We start from the raw sequence: 23741 nt of genomic DNA, 5'->3' as shown, positions 1-23741 counted from the left end.
TTACCGTGCGAACGGCATGAGACAATTCGTGTTGAGCACTGAGCCCAGAGCCCCACGTGGAGCTGGTGCTCAGTCTGTGTGGGTGATGGTTCTGGCGCCCGCCCCGCCCTTTCTGTCCTCGATCAGCTCTATTCAGTGCAGTTTTCCATAAATACGCATCTGTGCCATGGCCCTTATCTCTTCACATGATTGCATAAGAATTTTCTTGTGAGCATCTTCCCAGCCTGACAGACCTGACACGTGGTGCCTGGGACCCCTGTGCTAAAGAGTCACTGGCCTACAGCATTTCTCGCCCCCAACCCCATCTTATGGAGTGTTAGTCACTCAGTCGTGTCCTACTCTTTGCGACTCCATGGACTGTAGCCTGCCAGGCTGCTCTGTCCATGGGATTCTCCAGGCAAGAATACTGGAGTGGGTTGCCTTCTCCAGGAGATCTCCCCAATCCAGGGGTCAAACCTGAGTCTCCTGCATTGCAGGCAGATTCTTTACCATTTGAGCCACCTGGGAAGTAGCATCCTATGTCTCGTTAAAAATGGATATGAAGTAGAATTAAACTGAGCCCTAGGGAGGAGCAGGGCTTCCCACGTGGCTCGGTGGTAAAGAATCCTTCTGCCAATGCAGGAGATGCAGGAGACACAAGAGTTGCAGGTTCAATCCCCCCATTCGGGCAGAGTTCCCAGAGAAGGAAATTGTACCCTGCTCCATAAATCTTGCCTGTAAAATGCCATGGACAGAGGAGATTGGCAGACTACATACGGTCCATGGGGTCGCAAAGAGTCTGACATGACTGAGCGACTGAACACATGGGTGAAAAGCAGGCAGTGTTCCCCAGCCCTCAACCCTGGATGCCTGGGGAGCATCCCAAAATGTTATGATGCTGGGTTCCCTCCCCAGAGATCCTGATTGGTGAGTCTGCTGTGGTGGGACTGGAGCTCAGAGTTTTGTAACCATCCTTTCTCCCAATCAGATGGTTCTCATGTGAAACCCAGGCTCAGAACCGCTGCCAGGGGTTTGGAGAATCGACTTTGCCTTTCCTGGGTGTTCTAGTCTTTGTTCCGAGTTGGCTTTGGTGGTGGTGAAGGTTTGCCAGACGTCAGATTCACCTCCAGCTCCTAGTCAGGTTTGCCTTTGCCCTGAGAGAGATGGAGAAGACAGGCTTGACCAGGGGATGGACCAGCTTGTGACAGGGTCCCGTCTCAGACCTTTGCTTCCTTCCTGCAGAGGAAGCACTGGAGCATGGCCCAGGGTACCTGGCAAGATGGGCTGGCAGATCCGGGGAGGCTGCTCAGCTGCTGGTCACATCCTGGGTGCTGCCCAGACAGGGCACTGACCCCATGCTGGGGGGACAGTAGCTGAGCTGAGGGGACTGACCGGGCTGGGGGGCACTTGGTGGGGCCACCTTTCTCAGATGGCCTGCCTGCTTTCCGGCTGCATGACGGTTGCAGGAGGGCAGTGGGGGCCTGGCCGCAGCAGCAGGGGCTGTAGCATGAGACACGCAGAAACCCTGTTCCCCACTCCCAGGGAGAGAGCATCCCACCCACAGGGCTCCCCACCCACCGCTTGTCACCACTTCACTCCTCCGGAATGCTTGTGGGCACGTTGCCCAGGCAACCAGAATGCCAGCACGTTGCTATCCTTCAGTCTCCTCCGAGCACCTGTGAAGCCTATCGAGCAACAGCCCCCATGGCTCAGAGTTCTGTACACACCCTGCTCTGGAGCACCCAGGGAAGGAAGATGGTTCCTGGGTGCCATCCCCAGCCATGGTGGGGAGTGGTGGGACCACGTCTGGGAGCCGAGCCTGAAGTACTCGCCATGGAGTCCCTGACACACCGTGGTGTGGGTACCCGTGTTCACCCCATTTGACAGGTGGGGAAACTGAGGCTCGGAGAAGTTCCATTCATTGCCCATGCTCGCACAGCTAGGAGGCTGGAAGTCAGGTCGCCGGCCCTGAGCCCGTGTCAGCACCACACCAGGCCTCTTCTGGAGCTCCGGGGCTTTGTGATGGGGGCCTGTCCTTTGCATGTAGAATGTCCTGCAGCCTCCCTAGCCTCTGCCCACTAGATGCCAGTAGCAGTGCCTCCCTCCCCAGCTGCTGGTGCCCAGGAATGTCTCCAGACCTTGCAGAACATCCTGTGGGGGCGTGACTCCCCTGGAGAGACGCACTGACGGCATGAATGTACTGAGTTATCTGGACGGCGTCACTGACACACAAGGGCTTGTTATCTTTCGTGAGAACTTGTGAAATTATTCCCTGGAACCCGCAGGGCCCTGATGGCTGGATAAGGTTGGGGGTAGGGGTGTGGAGTCCCACCTGCCCAGGCTCAGCACCCACCCAAGCACCTCCCTATGGGTGGAGCCTCCGTGCAGATGGTCCAGGGAATAGAGTTGCCATGGTTACAGCTTATCGTGAGTTTGTTCTTGCTCTACTTCTTCTATTGTGTCCCCGGTCCCACAGGTCTAGGGCTGTTGGGACCTAGTTTCTGAGCACAGAGATCATGAGTCCCTGAGTCCTAGACTCACGGTGACCCCAGCCAGGCCCCTTATTTTCCGGGTCTCCTGTTGTCCACACCTGGGTAATGATGGTTTGGGATGAGGGCACCTACACACAGATGCTCCAGGACAAAGGGGTCTATCAGGAGACTGATTTTCCTGTGCTTCACTCAACAGTGAGGCACCCAGGAGTGGGAGGGTGCCAAGTGGAGGGTGCTGAGAGGCCTGCAGACCCAGGACTGATCCCACTCTCCAGGGAAGGAGAGTAGCCAGAGGTGTCCTGTCGCCTGTTGTGTTGGAGGTTTCTTTCCAAGGCTGCTCCCTCTCCGTGTCAGACACTGTTTGTGCACCCAGCATCCACGGGGGCCATGGAGTATGAAAGCTTAGGTACTCTGAGTGCCTTTCCTGAAGGGAGGGAGGCTTTAATCCCCTGAGTCCTGGGGCTGAGCACGGAGCAGCTCCAACAGGCCATCATGGTGACATCGGGCTGGGAGCACTGTTTGAATGAATCAAGGCTGCATTTGTTTCATTAGGAAAACAACCAGTGACACTTTCCAGAAGAAAGTGTGTGTTCCCTTCTGGAGCCGGTATGGAGGGATGGAGGTTGAGGCACCTGTGTTCATGAGCAGGGAGGGTGGGTCTCTGCTCCAGAAAAATAGCCAGAAGCTGCTGCACTGTCCTGTTGCTGTTGGGGATCCAGGGGACACAGGGTGGAAGGGGGCCCCTCGAGTGCATCTGGGCACCAGAGGGTCCTGTGTGGAGGGGGGAGATGGACATACCCTGGTGCTGGAAGTCCTTGTTCCGCTTTCTCCAGGGCAGAGAACTTGGGGCAACACTGAATCTGGGTGACAGAGCTTTTCCTGCCCTGGGTACCAAGCTCTCCCTCCTCACCTAGAACGGATGCTGCTGCTTCCTAATGGGATGTATGTTCCACCAGGAGGAGAGGGTGCTGAGTCCACCTGGAATTTCACTTTGCCTGATGGTCAGCATTGAGCATGGCTACCCTCTCCCCTCTGTCCCAGCCTTGAGATCTGGGACATGACCTCAGAAGGCTCACTGCCACCTCCATCCACCCTGGACCCCAAGCCTGTACTCCATGGTTTCTGGTCTTTTTCGAAGAACAGAATTATGCCATCAGTTTCTAGGAGAGGGTAGCTCTGAATGTTCTGAGAGAGAATCACATGACTTGTTCCTCCCAAGCCTTCCTCCAGCTCCCTGAGTGGGAGATCCCATGGCTGGGCACCCTGACGCCTTCCTGCCAGCCCACACCCCCAAAGCATGTGGAATGTAGGTTTGAAAGGAAGAGAGAGTCCTGCCTGTTACCACTGTCCTCTCTGTTTGGGACAGTGACTTCCTCAGATTTGTCCCTTTCCACAGAGTATTAATAAGCAGAGACATCACTTTGCTGACAAAACTCTGTATAGTCAAAGCTATGGTTTTTCCTGTAGTCATGTATGGATGTTAGAGTTGGACTGAGTGCTGAAGAATTGATGCTTTCAAATCGTGATGTTGGAGAAGACTCTTGAGAGTCCCTTGGACTGCAAGGAGATCAAACCAGTCAATCCTCAAGAAAATCAATCCTGAATATTCATTGGAAGGACCGATGCTGAAGCTGAAGCTCTAAAACTTTGGCCACCTGATGTGACGAGCTGACTCATTGGAAAAGACCCTGATGCTGGGAAATATTGAAATATTTGGAATAATATGGAAATAATGAAGGCAGGAAGAGAAGGGGGCGACAGGATGAGATGGTTGGATGGCATCACTCAATGGGCATGAGTTTGAGCAAACTCTGGGAGATCGTGAAGGACAGGGAAGCCTGGCGTGCTGCAGGCCAAGAGGTTGCAAAGAGTTGGACATGACTTAGCAGCTGAACAACAACGTGGCTTGGCTGCTGGATGGGTAAGATTTGAAGAGTTAAAAACAAAGTGGGTTTTCTCCCTCGAGTGTTTGCCGTGCTTGGGGTCCTGCTTCCTGAGATGAGCATGTGGAAAGGGGACAGTCATTACTTTTCAGTGGAGACTCCTGGCCGACAGGACATCACAGGGGCTGAGGTCATCAGCAGTGGTGGGTTGTGCTGACAGCAGGTACCCCCAGTATCATGTGATGAGGAGGCTGCTGCAGGTCTGTGTTTCCTCCCAAGAACCCACTAGCCCAGTCTAACCTTGAGAGAAGCACCAGACAAAGCCCAGTAGAGGACCATCCTACAAACTACCTGACCCATCCTGCTCAAAACTTTCAAGGTCGTCCAGAGAAAGCGAGTCCGAGCGTCCATCACACTCTAGAGGAGCTTGAGGAAACGTGGTGACTAATGTCATGTGGGGGCCTGAGTGCGAGCCTGAAAGAGAAAACTGGTGAAACCCTAATACAGCGTGGAACTTGGTTCCTGGTCACGGGCCCATGTGTTCTCTTAGTTTTGACGGATTCATGTTGGTGATGTAGGATGTTCTCATAGAGGACTCTGGAGGACTACACAGGAGTTCTTTGTGCCCTTGTGCAATTTTCTGTGAATCTAAAACTGCTCTAAAAGCTACCATTTGTGACCCCATGGACAGTAGCCTGCACCAAGCTCCTCCGTCCATGGGATTTTCAAAGCAAGAGTACTGGAGTGGGTTGCCATTTCCTTCTCCAGGGAATCTTCCCAACCCAGGGATCGAACCCAGGTCTCTCACATTGTAGACAGACAATTTACCATCTGAGCCATGAGGGAAGTCCAAAAGCTACCATATGACCCTGCAATTCCATTCCTGGGTGTATACCAGAGGAAAACATGATCCAAAAGGATACACGCACGCCAGTGTTCATTGCAGCACTGTTTACGATGGCCAAGACATGCAAGCAACCTAACCGTCCATCGACAGAGGAATGGATAAAGACGATGTGGTCCATATACACAATGGAATGTTACTCAGCCATTCAAAAGAATGAAATAATGCCACTTGCAGCAACATGGATGGACCTGGAGAGTGTCATAGTGAGTGAAGTAAGTCAGACAGAGAAGGAGAAATATATGACTTCCCCTTTATGTGGAATCTGAAATGATACAAATGAACTTGTTTACAAAATAGAAACAGAGTCAGAGACTTGGAGAAGGAACTTATGGCTCACGGAGGGGGATGGACAGCAGGGTTGGGGGAAGGGGTAATTAGGGAATTTGGGATGGACATGTGCTGCTGCTGCTGCTGCTGCTAAGTCGCTTCAGTCGTGTCCGACTCTGTGCGACCCCATAGGCGGCAGCCCACCAGACTCCGCCATCCCTGGGATTCTCCAGGCAAGAACATGAGTGGGTTGCCATTTCCTTCTCCAATGCAGGAAAGTGAAAAGTGAAAGTGAAGTCACTCAGTCATGTCCGACTCTTTGCGACCCCATGGACTGCTATATTTAAAATGTGTAATCAACAAGGACCTACTGTATAGAACAGGAAACTCTGCTGTGTGTTATGTTGCAGCCTGGATGGAAGGGGAGTTTTGGGGAGAATGGATACATGTATATGTATGGCTAAGTCCATCTGCTGTTCACCTGAAGCTATCACAATGTTGTTAATTGGCTATTCTGCAATACAAAATAAAGGTTTTTTTTAAATTTATAAAAGATAAAACTGCTCTAAAAAGCTTATTTAAACAAACAAGCCAATAAGTGGCGTGGGATGGAGAGGCATCTGCACGCAGGGTCAGGCTGAAAGTGGGGCAGGTAGACTGAACAGGGGTCCCAGGTGAAGAGATGCTCGAGTCTGCAGGGGATTGGGAGTGTCCACTTAGGAACACGGACTCCCCCAGAGCCAACTCTGTGCTGGAGGAAGCCCATCTGTGTCTGTCGCACATGCATCTTCGGAGTCATTTCAGGTTGTACCCTGTCAATTATTGATCACAGACACACAGTTCTTCTTAGAAGGTGTGGAGTCCTCCATGCCACTGCTCCAACTGTGTTGAATAAGGATTGAACCCAGGGCCTGTGAAGCAGAAGCAGCAAGCCCACGCTCAGGCCAACCTCAAACAGAATTATTCCTACCGTGACTTGTCCCTCAAGCCAGCTGATGACAAGCCCAAGAGCAGACATGGAAGGTGGGGGTCTCCCTCAGTCATCTGGTGCTGAGATTGCACACGGGGTGCTGGTCACTGCCTGTGGCAGGGCTGGGACAGGCTGGCCACCTACCTGACACCTCTCGGGTCCTGTCTCATCCTGGAGATTGTGGTATGGCCTCTGAGCTGTGCAGACTCAGGGCTCCTGCATGACCTTGTCGTCCAGCCTGGGTGTTCAAGCAAGTGGAAGCCAGCTGCTTGCAGGAGGCACCCTTGCAGACTCCTTGCTTGAGAAAAGTGCGCCCTTAAATGGGAGAGACGTCTTTGTCACCCTTAATTGACAGTGATTTTCTTCAGTGAAGAAAATACACAGAAGGTATCGAATTGAATCTCAATTTGCTGAATGTTATTAAACCGTTCTTCGGGAAAAAAGATTTCAATAAAAATTTAAAAGGGAGAGAAGCAAAAAGCTTGCAAACTAGAAAGTAAAGTGAGATGGAGCCGTAGTTCCTGATTTTGGAGCAGTCAGGTGGGGTGGCTGGGACGTTTGTTCTTCATTTGAAAGTCTAGGCTGGGATGCTGCCACGGGGGAGCTGTCTGTCATGGAGTATAGATGGGCAGCCGACATTCAGGCAAGGATCATGAGGACGAACCTGAAGTCTCAGCCACAAGTTTACTGCCAAGGCCGCCTCTGACCCCAGCATCCTTTCTTTCCTCCTGCCTGCCATGACAGGGAGCAGGGCTAGGCCTCAGTGCAGTGCACCCCAAGCCTGTCTACACTACCCTGGCACACATCACCTCTTCAGATCCAGTCTACACACCCTAAAATCCACTCCTTTAAAGTGCAGGTGTCAGTAGTTTTAATATATTCACAAGTTTGTACAACTGTTGCCACGATAATTCTGGAACATTCTTATCACCCCCTAAAAGAAATCCTGTAATCATTAGAGTTTAGATAGTAACTCCCAACCTCCCTGCCCCCAGCTCCTGGCAACCACCAGTCTACTTTCTGTCCCTGTGGATTGATTGATTCTGGGCATTTCATGTAAATAGAATCGTGCAACCTGCAGCCTTTTGTAACTGACTTCTTTGTGATGTCTTCAAGGTCCATCCATGTGGTAACATGTATCAGGACTTATTTCCTTTAAAAAAAATTCATTGGAGTGTGGTGGCTGTACAATGATCTTCCCAGGTAGCTCAGCCGGTAAATATTGTGTTATTTTCTACTTGCTGCTGCTAAGTCGCTTCAGTCATGTCCGACTCTGTGTGACCCCATGGACTGCAGCCTACCAGGCTTCTCTGTCCATGGGATTCTCCAGGCAGCAAATCAGCAGTGTGTTTACATATGTCCCCTCTTTTTTGGATTCCCTTCCCTTAGGTCACCATGCTGCTGCTGCTGCTAAGTCGCTTCAGTTGTGTCCGACTCTGTGCGACCCCATAGACGGCAGCTCACCAGGCTCCCCCGTCCCTGGGATTCTCCAGGAAAGAACACTGGAGTGGGTTGCCATTTCCTTCTCCAATGCGTGAAAGTGAAAAGTGAAAGTGAAGTCGCTCAGTCATGTCCGACTCTTCGAGTACTGAATAGAGTTCCTTGTGCTATACAGTCAGTTCTCCTTAGTTATCTGTTTTATTCACAGAATCAATAGTGTATATATGTCAGTCCCAAATCTCCCAATTCATCCCACCCCCATACTTCTTTCCATTTTATGGACAATTAATGTTCCACTGTAGGGCTGGGCCACTTTCTCATCAATTGATGGACACTGAGGCTGTCTGTCTCCCCTTTCCTCTGTTAGAAATAATACTACTGTGAACATTCAGGTACACATTTTTGCTCCCAAGAGTGAAATTTCTGGGTCCACTGGTAACTCTCAGTCTTTGAGGAACTTCCAAACTGTTTAATGGCTGCACCAATTCACATTCTCACCAATGATGCATGAGACTTCTGTCTCCCCACATCCCTGCTGACATTTGGAATTGTGTCTTTTTGCTTGGAGCCATCCATGTGGGGGTGGAGTGGTGGTATTTTGTAAGGGGTCTGTGGAGGCCCCAGAGTTTAGGGGGAGCTGGCCCCACCTTTGCCTGCACTGTGACCTGACCTTGGTGTGTTACCTGGCGGCCCTGATGGTTAGTGGCATCCTCAGCAGTGTTATCAGCGGTCTCAGGCCCTCCCGGCCCTCGCAGATGTGTGGGGTCCTCTTGAGAATAGGCTGATGGCACCGTGGATGCCTTCCTGAGTGAGAGGATATGTGAGTGGTGCTCCAAGAACCCCTTCATCATAAAGTGGGCGTGGTGTTGGGGACTGAAAGCTTCCCAGTCCTGTGCTGAGCAGTGTCATAGCAGAGTGTTCCTGGGGTCCTGCCTGGTTTCAGGACCAGATGAGGGATGATGACAGAGGTCACCTGCTGCCCCTCACATGGTCCTTGCAGACCTGGCAGAATCCCCTCATGCCAAGGTGTGTCTTCAGCCCAGCGTGTCCCCACACCAGTCCAGGAAGGTCCAGGTTGCACAAAGAGGCAAAGGCCTGCTGATAGAGCAGGGGGGTTGGAGCCTTTGACCTCTGTAAAAAGATGAATGATGATGGGTCCTCTGTAAAGAGGCCACAGGATCGGCCGCTGACTTCCCTGTTGGAGGGGCTTTCTCCGTCCCTACCCTGAGCCCTGCATTTCCTGGCTGCTGCGGGTGGGGGGGGGGGGGGTAGGGTGGGTGGAGCCTCTGTCCTGACCTGTTCACCTGGCCTCCTGTTTTCCCTGTGAACAAGTCCACCAGTTCAAAAACAGACTAGGCTGGAAGAGGAAAAATACATCCAGCTCTCCCTGCCATTGTGATGGCCTGGCTTTTCTACATAACAGCTGGGTGGCATGGAAAAGAGGGTTTCCATGGTAACCAATTACAGCTCATGATTGGTGGAAAATGGCAGAAATATCCTGCGTGTGAAGTTATGCCGGGCAGGCAGGCACAGGCTCAGGGGCTGCTGTTTTAATTTCCTGGGCCGATACTTCTCCAGGTAGAGGTGGCAAGTGGGTTTGTGTACAGCTGTTCTTCATTCAGCCTGGCGAGGCCGGATGTGACTGTGGTACCTTGGGGTGCCTGGAGAGGCCTGGGCATGCCTAGTGAGGTCTGCAGGTACCTGGGGAGGCCCGAGGGTTCCTGGTCATACCTGGAGGGGCCTATTGGTGACTGGTGGGGTGCGGTGAGATCTAGTGAGGTGGTGGTACTTGGTGGTGCCTGGTGAAGCCTAAGATTACAAGACAAGGCCTAGTGGTAACCTGGTGGCACCTACTGAGGCCTGGTGGTACCAGTAGGGCCTGATTGTACCTGGTGTAGCCTGGTGAGACCTGCTGAGACCTGGGGGCTCCTGGTAGTACCTGGTGGGGTCTCGGGGTGCCTGATGGGATCTGGTGAGGCCTAGTGACACCTGGTAAGGTGCTGGCACTTGGTGGTGCCCAGTGAAGACTGAGGTTACAAGATGAGGCATGGGGGTTCCTGGTGAAGCCTGGTGAAACCCAGTGATCCTTATAAGGCCTAGGGGTGTCTGTGAGGCTGAGGGTGCTCAGCGCTGCCCTGTGGTGCCTGGGGGTGGCCAGTGGTATCCTCCAAGCCGAGATCACACCTGCTGGAAGCAGTGTCTCACTTCCCTGGGGGCTGGGCTTGTGTCTAGATGCACAGACAGGTGGGAGAACCTGAGCTTCTAAACCTCAACGGAGCTGCCCTCGGTGTGCACCTGAGGGACCCCTCGCTGACCTGAATCTCTGTGTGCGAGGCTGGCCTGGTCCCTGCACCGCCCTGGGCTGGCCATGCTGAGAAATTGCACACCGGCAGCCTCTTGATGCGGAAACATTAGCATAATGAGCAGATCCTAATTTCTGCAGCCAAGCACTTTCTCGTTCTGATTAAAAAACCGAGGCCTTATTATTCTGGGATCTGTCTTTTTTGGCAATTAGCACTCATTAATACAAGTTTCTTTCTCTCAACACATGGATGTCCGGGGGCACAGCACCTTCCTGGGTGTTGGCGAGCATAGGTCAGCCCCGGGCACGTGGACAGCCTCATACTCACTCAGGGGCTGAATTAGTCCCTTTTAAAGTCATATGACAGCTCGGCTAAGAAACGCTGTCCAACTCCGCTTCCACAGGCCTGGTTCCGAGCAGGGTTGGCAGCTCAGCTCACTGAACACGCTCGCCCTCCCCTGCCTGCCACCATCCCTAAATTCTGGCTTTGTGTCAATTTTCAGATTTGACGTTGGTGATGAGCTCTGATTTTGAAGGGTACCTGTCCCCAGCCCTCAGTTATCTAACTAAGCAGGTGGGAGGACCCAGGGGCCGGGTTCCCCTACCCTGCGTGTGGCCACATCCTGACCTGGCTCCATCCTGCCCAGGTCCAGCGCACGCTCAGCGCTGCGTGCCCTCCCCAGCCTCCCCATGCTGAGGATGCAGGGGACAGGGTTTGCCAGGGCACCTGCACGGGAGGTCAATGTCAGCAGAGCAAGCACTTGGTGGAGTTGGTGCCTTGACGAACTTTCCGCTTCCGGGCAGCACATCTTCTGAGCGAGATCCAGAGGCAGCCACAAGTCAGCAGCTCTCCCTGTGCACACATCATGGCATTTGAGGCCGCAAGCCTGCTTTCAAATAGACGCATCCGACTGAAATAGGAGGCCAAGGGGGTGGGTGTGGCAGGGCACAGGGCCCGGCCGGAGCAGCAGGTGTGGGACTCTGTGCCCCATGGGAAGCCAGACAGGCTGAAACCCCCATCCCTCCAGACGTCAGGACTGGCAGCTGTGAGCTTAGCATCACTCACCCGGGAGTGGGGACTTCTGTGACCCAGAGTGACGTGCCCGGCCTTGGACACAGTGTGTGGACACATTCCTGGCTCTGCTGTCCCCTCCCTGGTTCCCTCTTGGTATCTCTGTTTTATTCTAGGTCAAAGCAAAGTGGGATGGAAGACCCCTGAGGTCATCATCTCTTTGGGGGCTTTGGGGACTCAGTGTCCCTCCTGTAAGTGGATTCTTTGACACCAGCTTGTCATCAGCTGGCCAAGTATGGGAGAGCTCCTGGGAGGAGAAGTGGGTCCTGACAAATGAGGCTGTCCTGTCCTTCAGCGATGCTAACAGAGCGGACATGAGTTGGCCTTTGAAGGGGACTAACGAAGGGTTCCATTCCTCTTTGGAAGTTGGGATTAGCACTTGTTACTAGGAGAGTGCTTCCTTGGCCTGGATTGGGGGTGGAGAGAGCCCCCTGGGTGGAGGCCCCCACTGACCCTCTTCTCTCTTTCCCATGCAGTTCCATGTTCATCCGCTGGCCCGGCTGCTCCCTAGGAAGCCATGCTTGGATCCTTATAGCCATGTTTCAGCTCGCCCTGGATCTGCCCACATGTGAGTCCCTGGGCCCGGGCCCCGAGTTCCGGCTACTGCCTCGGCCACCCCACCGGCCACCTCGCTTGTGGAGTTTTAAGAGTGGACAGCCCGCTCGGATCCCTGCTCCTGTGTGGAGCCCCCGGCCGCCCCGTGTGGAGCGCGGACACAGTCACGGACAGATGCCGAGTCCCCGGGCCCGACGGGCGCACAGACCCAGGGATCAGGAGGCCACTCTTGGGCCCAAAGGGGGCCTGGCCAAGCCCCCAGCTGCTGCCAAATCCAGCCCTTCCCTGGGCTCCTCCCCCACCTCCTCCTCCTCTGCAGGGGCCAGCGGGGCCCCCACGGACCAGCAGGCCCTCCTGCGGCGGGGGAAGAGGCACCTACAGGGGCCTGCTTTCCACAGCTTTGACTTCCGGGGCAGCAGGCCCACCACGGAGACGGAGTTCATTGCCTGGGGGCCAACGGGGGAGGAGGAGGCCCTGGAATCCAACACATTCCCGGGCTTTTACGGCCCCACCACGGTCTCCATCTTCCAAACGCGGAAGACAACTGTGGCCACCGCCACCACCACCGCCACAGCCACCGCAGCCGCTTCCGTGCCGCTGCAGACTCAAGGGCTCACCGAGCCCCTGGACCCCAGGAGTAGGATCCCAGTTGGGGTAAGCACAACGGAGCCTTCCACCAGTCCCAGCAGAGACAGTGGCCAAGACAGCCAGCCCCCGCGGGTTCTGGGGGAGACCTCAGGTACGCCCACCTCTTCTCTGGTTGGATTTGGGTTGTGGGGTGCTTTGGGAGGGTGTGGCTTACAATGCTGGGATTGTCTGTTTTCCAGCAGGAGCCCCTAAAGCCATAGTACCTGAGGGTGAGATGGGGAACTTTGTGTCCATGAACTTGCACATATCCACGTCCTGGCAAAGATAGGTTATGCTCTACGAGGAGTGGCCAGGCTCTTCTAGTGGATTAAGCGAGAAGGGAGAGGGTCTCTTCCTAGTAGTGACCTAGGGGTGGGCATGTACCCGCCCTGCCTTTGTAGGGGGGTTCTGAGCCCCACCAGACATGGAGCAGCATCTTCTCAAATGCCAGAACTTAATCTCTGGGACCAGCCTTGGAGTCAGGTGTGAGCACATCTGCTGATGGAGGTAGAGTGTATGGCATCTTCAGAAACCTTCCAGGGTGCAGCCCTCCGGAGGGGCAACTACCAGACCAACCCAGAGTTAAGAATTACCTTAAACAGCAGGAGAGACGGAGGCCAGGTTATCAGGAGGAATCCCCTTCAGTGTTAGCTGAGGCTTTGCACACTGACTCGGGTTCTGGGGTATCTTGTCCCTAAGGTCAGGTTAAGAGGTGTTTGGAGGATGGAGATCAGACAGATGGCTGTAATTCTGCCTGTGTCATTCTAGGTGCATGCAGACAATTAGCGTTTCTTAGTTTTGAAGTATCTACTGCATCATCATTGTTTCTTTCTCAACTCCTCCAGTGGCTTCAAAGGGAGTAGCCCTTGGAAATCTCCCAGATCAAAGCACTTCCCTTCTCTAGTAGCCCCTTGTATATACTGGCTTCAGGCCGGCAGAGGGACAGCCCAGAATCCTGGACCCATTTGTTCCCACCCACTGCTAGCATCCTTGGCTTCTGTGAACAGGGCATGGCCCCAGGCCCCATCACGACTTTCAGGTTTAGTTTGGAACTGTCCATGCACATTCTTGACCAGTAGTAGTATTTGCTAACTTGTAATACAGGACACTAATTCCAGGGCATAAGCAGGAAGGGGATAGGGGCACTGTGCAGCCTCTCCGACCCCGGGTTTGCCTCTCTACTTCCTTGGAGCTGACACGGGTCCTTTTCAGAACCCACGGGACAGAGAGAATTGCTCCTCAGGATCCCTGTGCAACCCAATTGCCACGCTGTCCCTTGCACTCTGCGTGTGCATTAGATTTTGCAAACTAGCCGGCAGGCAGGCTATGGTCATTAGTTGGACAGGTTTCCATAGAGTGGGTGGCTTTTGTTCCATGACCTACTTCCTCCCTTCACCTGGACAGAGAGCTGCAGTTTTTATCCTGAGCAGTTCTTCCCTAGAGAGCAACATATCTATGGACACAAAGCCAAGCTCCATCTCAATGCTGGGGGCCATGGGCCAGGATGGAGGGATGGAGGCTGTGAGCTTGGGAGCATCATGGGTGAGGGTCTGCAGGACTGTGCTTCAGCTGTCTCTCCTGTAGCCTCCTTCTGGAATCCACAGACACACAGAGCCTGCCATTCACTTCTGTGCCAGGCACCCAAGAGGCAGTTTACAAAGCATTAGTTTTTACCTCAATAAACTCCCAAGCCATCATCATAATAGAATTTAGTGGTGCATTCATTTATTGTCATCTCCCTGCCTACGTCACTTAGTATATAGACATGGATGAGAAAACGAGTTCCCATTTCTTCCAAATTACATTTGTTATTACTAAAGTTAAACGCCCAGGACACCATTATAAGGCTTAGCAAATTAATTCACAGTACATTGGATATTGCTAATCCAACTCGACAGATGCTTATCTTGGAAAAGATTTATGGTTCTTCATAATATAATCTGGTGCTAGATTAATTTGTTTAGCACAACAAATTTAAATGGGGGAAAATATGTGTGTTTGCTTTTAATGCAGAGAAATGCTCATTCTGGGAAGTGATGCTGGATGCTGAGGAGGGGCACCCCACCATCCTCAGCTTTGAATTCAAGGCGAGAAAAGAGAGAAAATGCAGAGATGTTTCCCCTAACTGGGCTCCTCCATGCTCAACTGGTCCTACAAAAGTGACCAAGCCTCAGAGCATCGACAGCCCAAGATCTCGACGAGAAATCCCCTAGTGGTCAGATGCAGACCTAAGCCTCCCAACTCTGGAGTATGACCACTACTCAACACTTCTTGGCCAGCAAGATTGGCCTTGGGGATCCCAGAGCAGTGGTCTGGGGGGCTGTGTGAGCTGTCGTGAGCAGTACCTGCTTCTAAGCTGCAGATCTGCTGAACATAGCTGGGTGATTCTGGGAAAGTTCCCTTCTCTCTTCGCTATATTTTCTTCATCTGCATAATTAGAGCTTCAAAATATCTCTCCTAAAAGGTTGCTGTGAGGCCTTGATAAATCAATCCTGAGTACAAAACGCGATGCCTGGCAACCAAGAATCCTCCATCCACACCAGCTGTTTTCATACCTAGCAGGAGTGACTCCAAGGAGAGGGTTACAGATGTCGAGGGCAAACAGGCCCAGGCTTGCCCACTCACTGCACTCCGAGTCTGGAATTAAGGCTTTAAGAAGAAATACAAAGAATTTGCTAAGTCATTTCTATTGTCCAAAGAACTGTCTCTGGAATCAGACTTAGGGAGTTATTTTTTTAAATAACCTTATTTATTTATTTTTGGCTGTGCTGGGTCTTTGTTACTGTGAGGGCTTTCTCTGGTTGCAGAGAATGGAGCTAGTCTTCGTTGCGATGCATGGGCTTCTCGCTGTAGTGGCTTCTCTGGTTGTGGAGCACAGGCTCTAGAGCAAAGGCTGAGGATGGACTTAGTTGCTCTGAGGTATGTGGGATCTTCTTGGGATTGAACCTGTGTCTCCTTCATTGGCAGGTGGATTTTTTACCACCAAGCCACCGGGGAAGCCCTGGGGAGTTGTTTTATTTTTCTTTCTGTAGAGAAATGTTTACAAGGGGAATGTTACATTTTCTTCTCTTTCTGTAGCACAGACATTGGTGGGCATAGAAAGGGCAGGTGGCTGGTGATTTGAAGCCCTGTGAAATCTGTCAGAGGTAACATTTTATAGAAACACTACTGGAATTGTCCAAGGGCCATACAGTGGTTGGGAGGTCTCTCCTAGTTTTAGTGTGATGGTTAAGAGTGATGCAGCCTGATGCCAATCCCTGGCTTCATTTGTATTAGTTGTTTGGACCAGGACGACTTGCCTCTCCTCTTTGTGCATCAGTGGGAATTACAGAATAAACCATCTCATAATGTTGCAAAAATTAAGTGAGATAGTATATGCCCGATCCTCAGTGCCTGTCAAGGGGCTTCCCTGGTGGCTCAGCAGTTAAGAATCTGCCTGCAAAGCAAGAGAAGCAGGAGACTCGGGTTCCATCCCTGGGTTGGGAAGATCCCCTGGAGGAGGGGGTGGCCACCCACTCCAGTGTTCTTGCCTGGAGAATCCTGTGGACAGAAGAGCCTGGCGGGCTACAGTCCAAATAGTTACAAAGGGTCAGACACAACTGAAGGGGCTGAGCATGCACGCACAATGCCTGTCACAGAACAGCTCCTCAGGATGTGTTTGCTGCCGTTAATATGATAATGATGATGGTGGTAGTGACGATGGTGATGATGGAGATAGTAATGATAATGATGGTGCTGGTGATAGACGGTGATGGTGGGGATGATGGTGGTGGTGGTGGTGATAGTGATGGTGATGATGATGGTGGGGATGATGATGGTGAGGATGATGGTGGTGATGATAGAGGTGGGGATGATGATGCTACTGGGATGTGATGGTGATGCTGATGATAGGGATGATGGAGATGATGGTAATTATGATGATGGAGATGATGGTGCTGGTGGTACTGGTGGTGAGGGTGCTGACAATGATGGTTATTATTCTTGGATGATCACTGGCCTTCTGCTCCATTTGCTCTTCTCATGGTGAGTTCACTTGATGAGGTCATTAGATGAGGTCCCCATGCTCTCATCACTGACCTTGGTCCTCTGAGCAAAGATGTAGGTGATGCTTAGCCGGGAGCTGCTTGGGATGGAAAATCACCTGGCTCAGGTTCATGGAGGCGTTGAGCTCCAGCCTCACGTGGTGCTGGCAGAGGCTGCATGTCAGACGGTCAGCAGTTCACCCGAGGTTGGAGGGGAGAGCTCCCCACAGCGAAGTGCCTTCCTCCTGTGACAGCCCTCTTGCTGGTCGTGTTCCGAGTGTAGAATCACAGAGTCTCCCAGGGGGAAAATAGAAAGTCATTTCCCAGGCTTTAATCTTAATCCTGGGAAAGGGAGCTGTGGGGAATTTAAGGCAGCTGGTTTCAGTCACTGCCTTTGCCTGCTATGGTGTCTCCTGGGCACTGGCTACAGTTGTTGTTGATTCAGTTGCTCAGTCGTGTCCGGCTCTTTGTGACCCTGGCTTGCAGCACGCCAGGCTTCCCTGTCCTTCACCATCTCCCAGAGTTTGCTCAAATTCATGGCTACAGTTAGTACTCAGTGAAGATTTCCCAGCCCTGCCAGTCCTCGACCCAGCCTGCCGGCCCCTGGCCCCCTGCCTGCACAGATACAGCTGACACTTTCCCTGCCACACTCACAGCTCTGGGAAGGTGCACTGCCCAGGAGGCCAAGGTCCCCATCGTCATTCAAGCTTTGTCCCCATTTGGATCAATCACAGATTCGTGACACCCGGCAGCTCAAGGATACTGTGGCTCAGACGTCCTCCCAGCTCTGCCTGGTGATTTTTACATTGGAATCCACTCATGCGTTTTCAAGGGTGATTTCCAGGTTGCTTTGTCCTTGTCACCAGGGGCCTTCAGTGTCCTCTTTGTGGGATGGGCTGTTGTTGTCTTCTCTCACCCTGATGGTCAGCTGACTTGAACCGGGAGTGGGGAGACCTTGGGACCAAGTTGTATAACGATGGAGTAGTTTCTAGATGCCTGAATCGGAGGAGAAGGGAGTGAGAGGCAGATGGAAGGGACAGAGATGTGGTACTCCCCTTCTGTTTGAAGCTGTGATGGCGGTTTAAATGCTGAGCCCCTTTTAATTAACTTGCTGGGTGTTTGCTACCAGGGAAATGAATCTGTCCTTAATTTAAAGATATTTGAAGCAAATGACTCATGAACTTCAAAAGTTTTGAGTGGCTTAATTGGTATAAGAACATCAATGGACAAATGAGCATGTGGAGCTTTGCTAAACATGCTAAACTCTGTAGACGACGAGGCTGGTCTTTAGGGTCTTCAGTGGACCCTCCGGGGTAGATGGGGTGTGGCCTGTCCTATTGGCTCTGGTTCTTCAGTGACCCGTCTTGGCCACAGGCAGGGATCCTGTGTGTCTGCCGACAGCTCTTGGACCTGTCCAGCCTCCCCAGGCACTTCCTTGCTTTTGCTGAGCAAAGCTGTGTTCACAGCAAGTGGATAAATGAGCTCTGACTCATTAAAGCCGACCTCGGATTCTCGGGAGATGACTCTCTCACTGGGTTCCTTTTATTCCCTTCACATGCTTCCTGCTCCAACCTATTGCAATGAGTGCTTCTTAAGTTCTTTGTTTCCCTCAGGGTTTCATTCTCCTTCTAAGAGCACCTTGGAATCTGGAAGGTTCTTCAATTCTTGTGGAACCCAGGTGCCTATACTGCACTTTCTTTCTGGAAGCCAGGGCCTTCCACACCCCTGGGCTGTTGTCCTCGCCAGGCCCTGGGGAGCTGCAGGAGGAGGCCTGGATTGATGCCTCCTCACCCTGGAAACCAGTCCTCTAAGGGTGTCTCTGGGGCTGCCGGCCACCCAGGGCCTGGGGGTTGCAAGAGACATGCCCTGTAGGACACATCTCCGCTCATGGGAACTGCACTCACAGATCTGTCTAATATACGGTGGATTGAATTTATGGCTTCATCCACTCACAGGGGAATGATTCTAAGCATTGTGATTAAATATTAGATAGAACATAATTTTCATCATTTTTATATGACTATGTTAAGGGAACCGGTCTCAGAGTTTCTAGCTTCTGATCAATTGCTCAGGAAACCATTCATTCCTTAGTTGACATTAAATGTTGCACCTCGGGGTGGAGAGGGGCCAGGAAATGGAAGACCCATCCCAGTGCCCTCTTTTCAAGGAGTTTAAAAATCTCTCTGGGAAAGCCAGACAGGGAAGGGCACAAGAGAGGCAAATGACAGTTAAGGACACTAGCGGGAATGTCACAAACACCGTGTAGGCTACAGTTCAGTTGTTATTCTGCAAACGCGGATCGGGGAGGAAGAGAGGATGAGGTGAGTCCTGATGGGTTGGGAGGGTGAACAGGGGCAGAGGCTGGGGAGCCTGGTGCTCCTGGAAGCCTGGAGGCCTGCCTGGTAGAGGGAGCCTTGTGGTTGAGGAGGTGAGGGCCGACGCCAGGACGGTCTTCTTGCCTCTAGAACAGGAGCTGGAAGAGAAAACCTGTGAGGGCCCTGGGCTAGCTCACAGCTGAGACAGGACCATGAGCAGCCCTGTGTCCTTCTGCCGAGAGCTGGAGCTACAGCCTCGATGCTGCTTCCCTCCTGTTTTGTCATCAGTGAAAGGAGGGCCTTGGGGAGCTTTGGCCTGTCGGCTTCTAGCTTCAACAGCCTGCCAGCCAAGGGGCTCAGCAGTGGGCCGAGCGGTTCTCAGTGCAGGTGAGCTCTAGGGTCAGCAGGCAGATGCTGGGAAGGGGGTTTCAGAGCCACCATTTGGGGTGAGATGTCACCCGTCCTGTTCCCACCGCTGCCCCTCCCCTCCCACCCCAGCTCAGGTGTGGCCCTGGGTTACAGTGAATAACGTGAAATGGCCCAGGTGAATACATCTGGGGAGAAGCTGTGCCCTCACCTGCAGCAGGTAGGTTCCCAGTGAAGCCCAGAGCTCCCTAGAGCCCCCGCCCAGATCCAGAGACCCGGTTCCGACTGCCTCTGGGTGGCGGACACGCCTTGTGGTCACCAGGCCTTCGGTCTTTGCTTTCCATGTGGTTCATTGACTTAAGCCTGCTGTTGTTTTTAGTCACTCAGTCACTCCGACTCTTTGCGACCCCATGGACTGTAGCCCTTCAGGCTCCTCTGTCCATGTCCAGAATACTGGAGTGGGTTGCCATTTCCTACTCCAGGGGGTCTTCCTGACCCAAGGATCGAACCCTAGTCTCCTGTATTGGGGGCGGATTATTTACCACTAAGCAACCAGGGAAGCCAAAGTCTGTTGTTAGGAGGTGATGATTGGCGATGGTAGAGGAGGAAGCTTACTTTTCTAGAAGTTTTCTTTAGCAGCAGGGATGCTGAGTCTGTCTAGGGAGCTGCATGGGGGATGAAGCCAGAGGTGGGGGGTGTTGGGGGTATGCAGCAGAGAGAGCCCCTGATTTGACCAGACCTGCCCTGGGCCATGGCCGCCCGCCCGCAGGCCAGTGGTGTGTCCTCAACAGTACACGTGACCTCAGTGGGTCCTGGCTCCCCTACCTGCAGAGCTGGGAAATGCCTTCCGCCCTGCGAAGCTGTTCTGAGACTTGACGATGTTGACCCTGGTGGAGCGTGGAGCTCCTGGGAGGGTCTGGGTAGCGCTGACGTGGTGGAGTCCACCTCCTTTGGGGGATGGAACAGTGCCAGTGCTGGGAGAATGCTGCTTATTTTATGTCCTTCAAATGCTCCCCAAAGATGTTAGCAGGAGGAGGAGGGTGTTCAGTTGCCCAGCCAGCTCTATGGCAGCTCTCCAGTGACCTTTCTCTGCCCTGGAAGGGTTTCAGCAGCTGGAATTAGCCCCTGCCTCCCAAAAACCCAGCAGAACCCGCCAATGAGGCACATCAGCAGCCCATGTGTGGTTTGGGGGGCATCCTACCTGGGGGAGATCAGGGGCTGGACTGTCCTTTCATGAAGGGCAGCTTGCTTCTCTCCAGACACCCGCTGTACATCTTCCACGACCCCAGTAAGTAGCCAGGAAGCACTTTCCATGCTCCAAGCTCGGCTTCACTCTCCTCTTTCTTAAACTGCCTGGGAGTAGGGATGGTGGTGCTGATGTTGAAGAAGGCTGGTGGGCCTGGGCCCCACCCTCCTCACCCCAGGCCAGGGCTCTTTCCACAACTCTGGGGGGCCTCCCCCCACATACCCCTGTTGCCTGAAGCTTCAGCACATCCTGATTTGAGGGGTGTGTGTGCTTAGTCGCTCAATCGTGTGCGACACTTTGGGCTGTAGTTTCTCTGTTTATGGGGTTTCATAGGCAAGAATACTGGAATGGGCTGCTGTGCCCTCCTGCAGGAGATCTTCCCGACCCAGGGATCGAACCCTGTCTCTTGTGTCTCCTGCATTGGCAGGCAGAGATTTGAGGGAGTCAGATCCTGAGTCCAAAAGAAAGCTGACTGCCTTATTCATTAGGATAATCTGGGCCCATGTGTGAGGCCCAGTGATAAAAGAACCTTCCATGTCCTCTTGGGCCTTTAAGAAGCTCTGTTGAGGTGGTGGTGGGGGGCTTCACCATCAGAGCCCAGCCAGGGTGGATGGAAGGGTCACATGCCCACATGATGTGATCTCACACGCTGTCCGGAAAGGCCAGCAGCTCAGGTCCCGGCCAGGACTCTGGGGGCATGTCCTGAGGCTGAGAGCAGAGCCCCTGCGAGGTGCACGCTGGGGTCCCCTTCTGTCCCCACCTGTACACGCAGGAGGACGCCAGTGTCCTCTGTGGAGACAGAGGGCAGGAGGAATGACTTTGGGGGACAGTAGTGACTGGAGGAAGCTGGGCCAGGTGGAGGATGCTGAGGGCAGGAGAAAGAAAGACCAGGGCTCTAGTTCAGGACCCCTACCCCATCCGGATGCAGAGCCTGGGTTCCTGGTACACATTTGCCAATGTTCCCTTAACTCACTTCCGATGTACCTTTTCATAGAAAGTACAGCCTGCCAAAATCTTTGGTTCTAAAAACTTGTGCAGTGCTTGAGTGCCTCTGACTGATTCAGAGGCAACACAACGGAAGGTTCCTTAGAATAAATTCTGGTCTGTGCACGACTGGGAGGCGGAAGGAGGGGCTCAAAGGGCCTCCCACCCCCCTACCCCTGGCCTCACCAGGGGCCACACGATGCCACATGAGCTGAGATGGGTGTGTCTTTCTGGGCCTGGGGGGCAGTGACTTTCTGAAATGGGGAGCAGCTCTCTGGGACAGATTAATACAGATTCCTTCCCATATGCTTGGTGGTCAAGTTCTGGAAACTTTGGTGCTTCTTAACATCGTGCAGAAACATGGTGGGTCTGTGCATGGAGCCTAAGGAGGCGCTCCGGGCCCAAGGGTGTTTAGAGCTCAAACGTGCGGCAGGACAGGGCATCTGTAGTCACGCAGGATGGAGGGCTGTCAGGGGATGCATGTCTGTCCTGCATCCTGTAGGGCAGGCAGCATCTCAGCCTCACCCAGCTAATGGCAGTCATTGTGACAACCAAATATGTCCCCACATTCCAAGATGCCCCAGTCCTCTGAGAATCCTGGATATCCCAGAGGTAGCCTTGCACCCCATGAGTCCCAGGCCCCAGCCCCACCCACGTGCTGCAGATAGAAGGACCAGCTTTCTTCTGAGCTTGAGTGTCCTGGGGTCAGAGCAATGAATCAACCCAAATGGGGGGCTAAAAACCAAGAGAAGTTCTTTCTCTCCCAGTTCTGGAGGGCAGAGGACCAAAATGCAGCTGCAGACAGGCTGTGCTTCCTCCAGAGTTTCTGGAGGACCATCCTTCCTGCCTTGTCCAACTTCTGGGGGCTCCAGCATCCTTGGCTTGTGGCTGCACCCCTCCAATCTCAGCCTCGTCCTCACAAGGCTTCTTCCTTCTGTGTCTGTGTCCCCTTGTAGGTCCAACCTGATAACAAGGATGGTCTCATCTTGAGACTGTTAATGTAGTTACATTTGCAGAGTTCCTTTTTCTAAATAAGGCCATATTGACAGGTTCCAGGGGTTAGGACATGGCTGCCTTGGTGGGGCTGCCATTCAGTCCACTGCAATGGGAGGAACTTTGGTTGGCTCTGGCTGGCAGTTAGCAGTGCCAGGGGATTTTCTCCTGTAGAAGCAAGGAAATTGCAGCTTCTGTCCATGCTGGTCTTGGCAATGACGAGGGCCTCACCTGTGGCCCTTCACCTGGTGAGGTGAGCTTGGCATTGTCTCCTGGTTAAGTAGTGGGTCAACAGACATGGAAGAATCCATTCCAGCTGTATCCCCTCTACCAGGGCCTTGCATCCCCCACTTGCCCAGTTGAGCCTGTTCTTGGCTTCTCTGATGGCTTAAGTGGTAAAGAATCCGCCTGCAATGCAGAAGATGCAGGAGATGTGGGTTTGATACCTGGGTTGGAAAGATCCTCCTGGAGAAGGAAATGGCAACCCACTCCAGGATTCTTGCCTGGAGAATCCCATGGACAGGGTAGCCTTGTGGGCTGTAGTCCATGGGATCTCAGAGTCAGACATGATTTGAGCAACTTGAGCACACACACACTTGCCAAATTCACAGAGCATCCCAGGCTGTTTGTGCTGCCTTCCATCTGTAAGCTGATACCAGTGGCAGCCCCTTCCACATACGGAAGTCAGTTTCTCCTCTGTGAGAGCCTTTGCCTGAGGCTGGAGGCACTGCTGGGCCAGAGAACAGCCATCTGGAGTGCACCCTTTAACAGTCTTCTCTAAGCTACACCAGAACTGGCCCTGCTCCTGGCAGAGACTCAGACTCAGAAATGAGCCCATCACTCTTTCTTATGAGATCCAGGCTTTATTGGAAATGATGTTCTGCCCCCATGGGGACTGGGTGGACATGCAGGAGGCGTGGACCCCAGCTCCAGGGCTGGCACCATATCCAAAAATGTGGTCAGTGGTCAGCTGCCTGTTTGGCAAGACTGAGGCGCCCCTCTGGCCAGTGGAGGACTGACCAATTAGTGGACATCAGACTGGGCGCTGTTCCCAGAGGCTCAGGAGATGATGAGCCGCCATAGGTGATGATGCATGACCAGCGGCATGCCTGCTCTTCTGGTGTCTCGGCAGTAGCTGAGGACAGGCTGGTGCCTCCAGCCTATGCAGGGCAGGTGAGGGGGCAGGGCGGCTTACATCCTCAGGGTGTCCTGAAGACTCGTGCCCCCTGTCCTTCTGGCCAGATCCTCAGATACAGGGTACAGTCTATAGGGTTGCAAAGAGTAGGACACGCCAAAAGCGACTGAGCACACATGCTGGCCA

General features: G+C 53.1%; 1 protein-coding gene across 1 annotated transcript in view; it reads left to right on the top strand.

The window, feature by feature from the left end:
• The first annotated feature begins 2390 nt into the window (after positions 1-2390).
• Positions 2391-23741, top strand: part of AJAP1 (adherens junctions associated protein 1) — a 68132-nt gene continuing 46781 nt past the window's right edge. Inside the window, exons 1-6 of the mRNA XM_055583787.1 lie at positions 2391-2406; positions 2845-2877; positions 3386-3413; positions 3513-3579; positions 8719-8792; positions 11789-12606. Of these exons, the coding sequence (XP_055439762.1) occupies positions 2391-2406; positions 2845-2877; positions 3386-3413; positions 3513-3579; positions 8719-8792; positions 11789-12606 (1036 nt within the window). The remainder of the gene's footprint in view (positions 2407-2844; positions 2878-3385; positions 3414-3512; positions 3580-8718; positions 8793-11788; positions 12607-23741) is intronic.

The sequence above is a fragment of the Bubalus kerabau genome, chromosome 5 (genome assembly GCF_029407905.1).
Source record: "Bubalus kerabau isolate K-KA32 ecotype Philippines breed swamp buffalo chromosome 5, PCC_UOA_SB_1v2, whole genome shotgun sequence".
NCBI classification, from domain to species: Eukaryota; Metazoa; Chordata; class Mammalia; order Artiodactyla; family Bovidae; genus Bubalus; species Bubalus kerabau.
The sequence above is the reverse complement of the archived record's forward strand: the minus strand, read 5'-3'. Positions and strand labels throughout refer to the sequence as shown.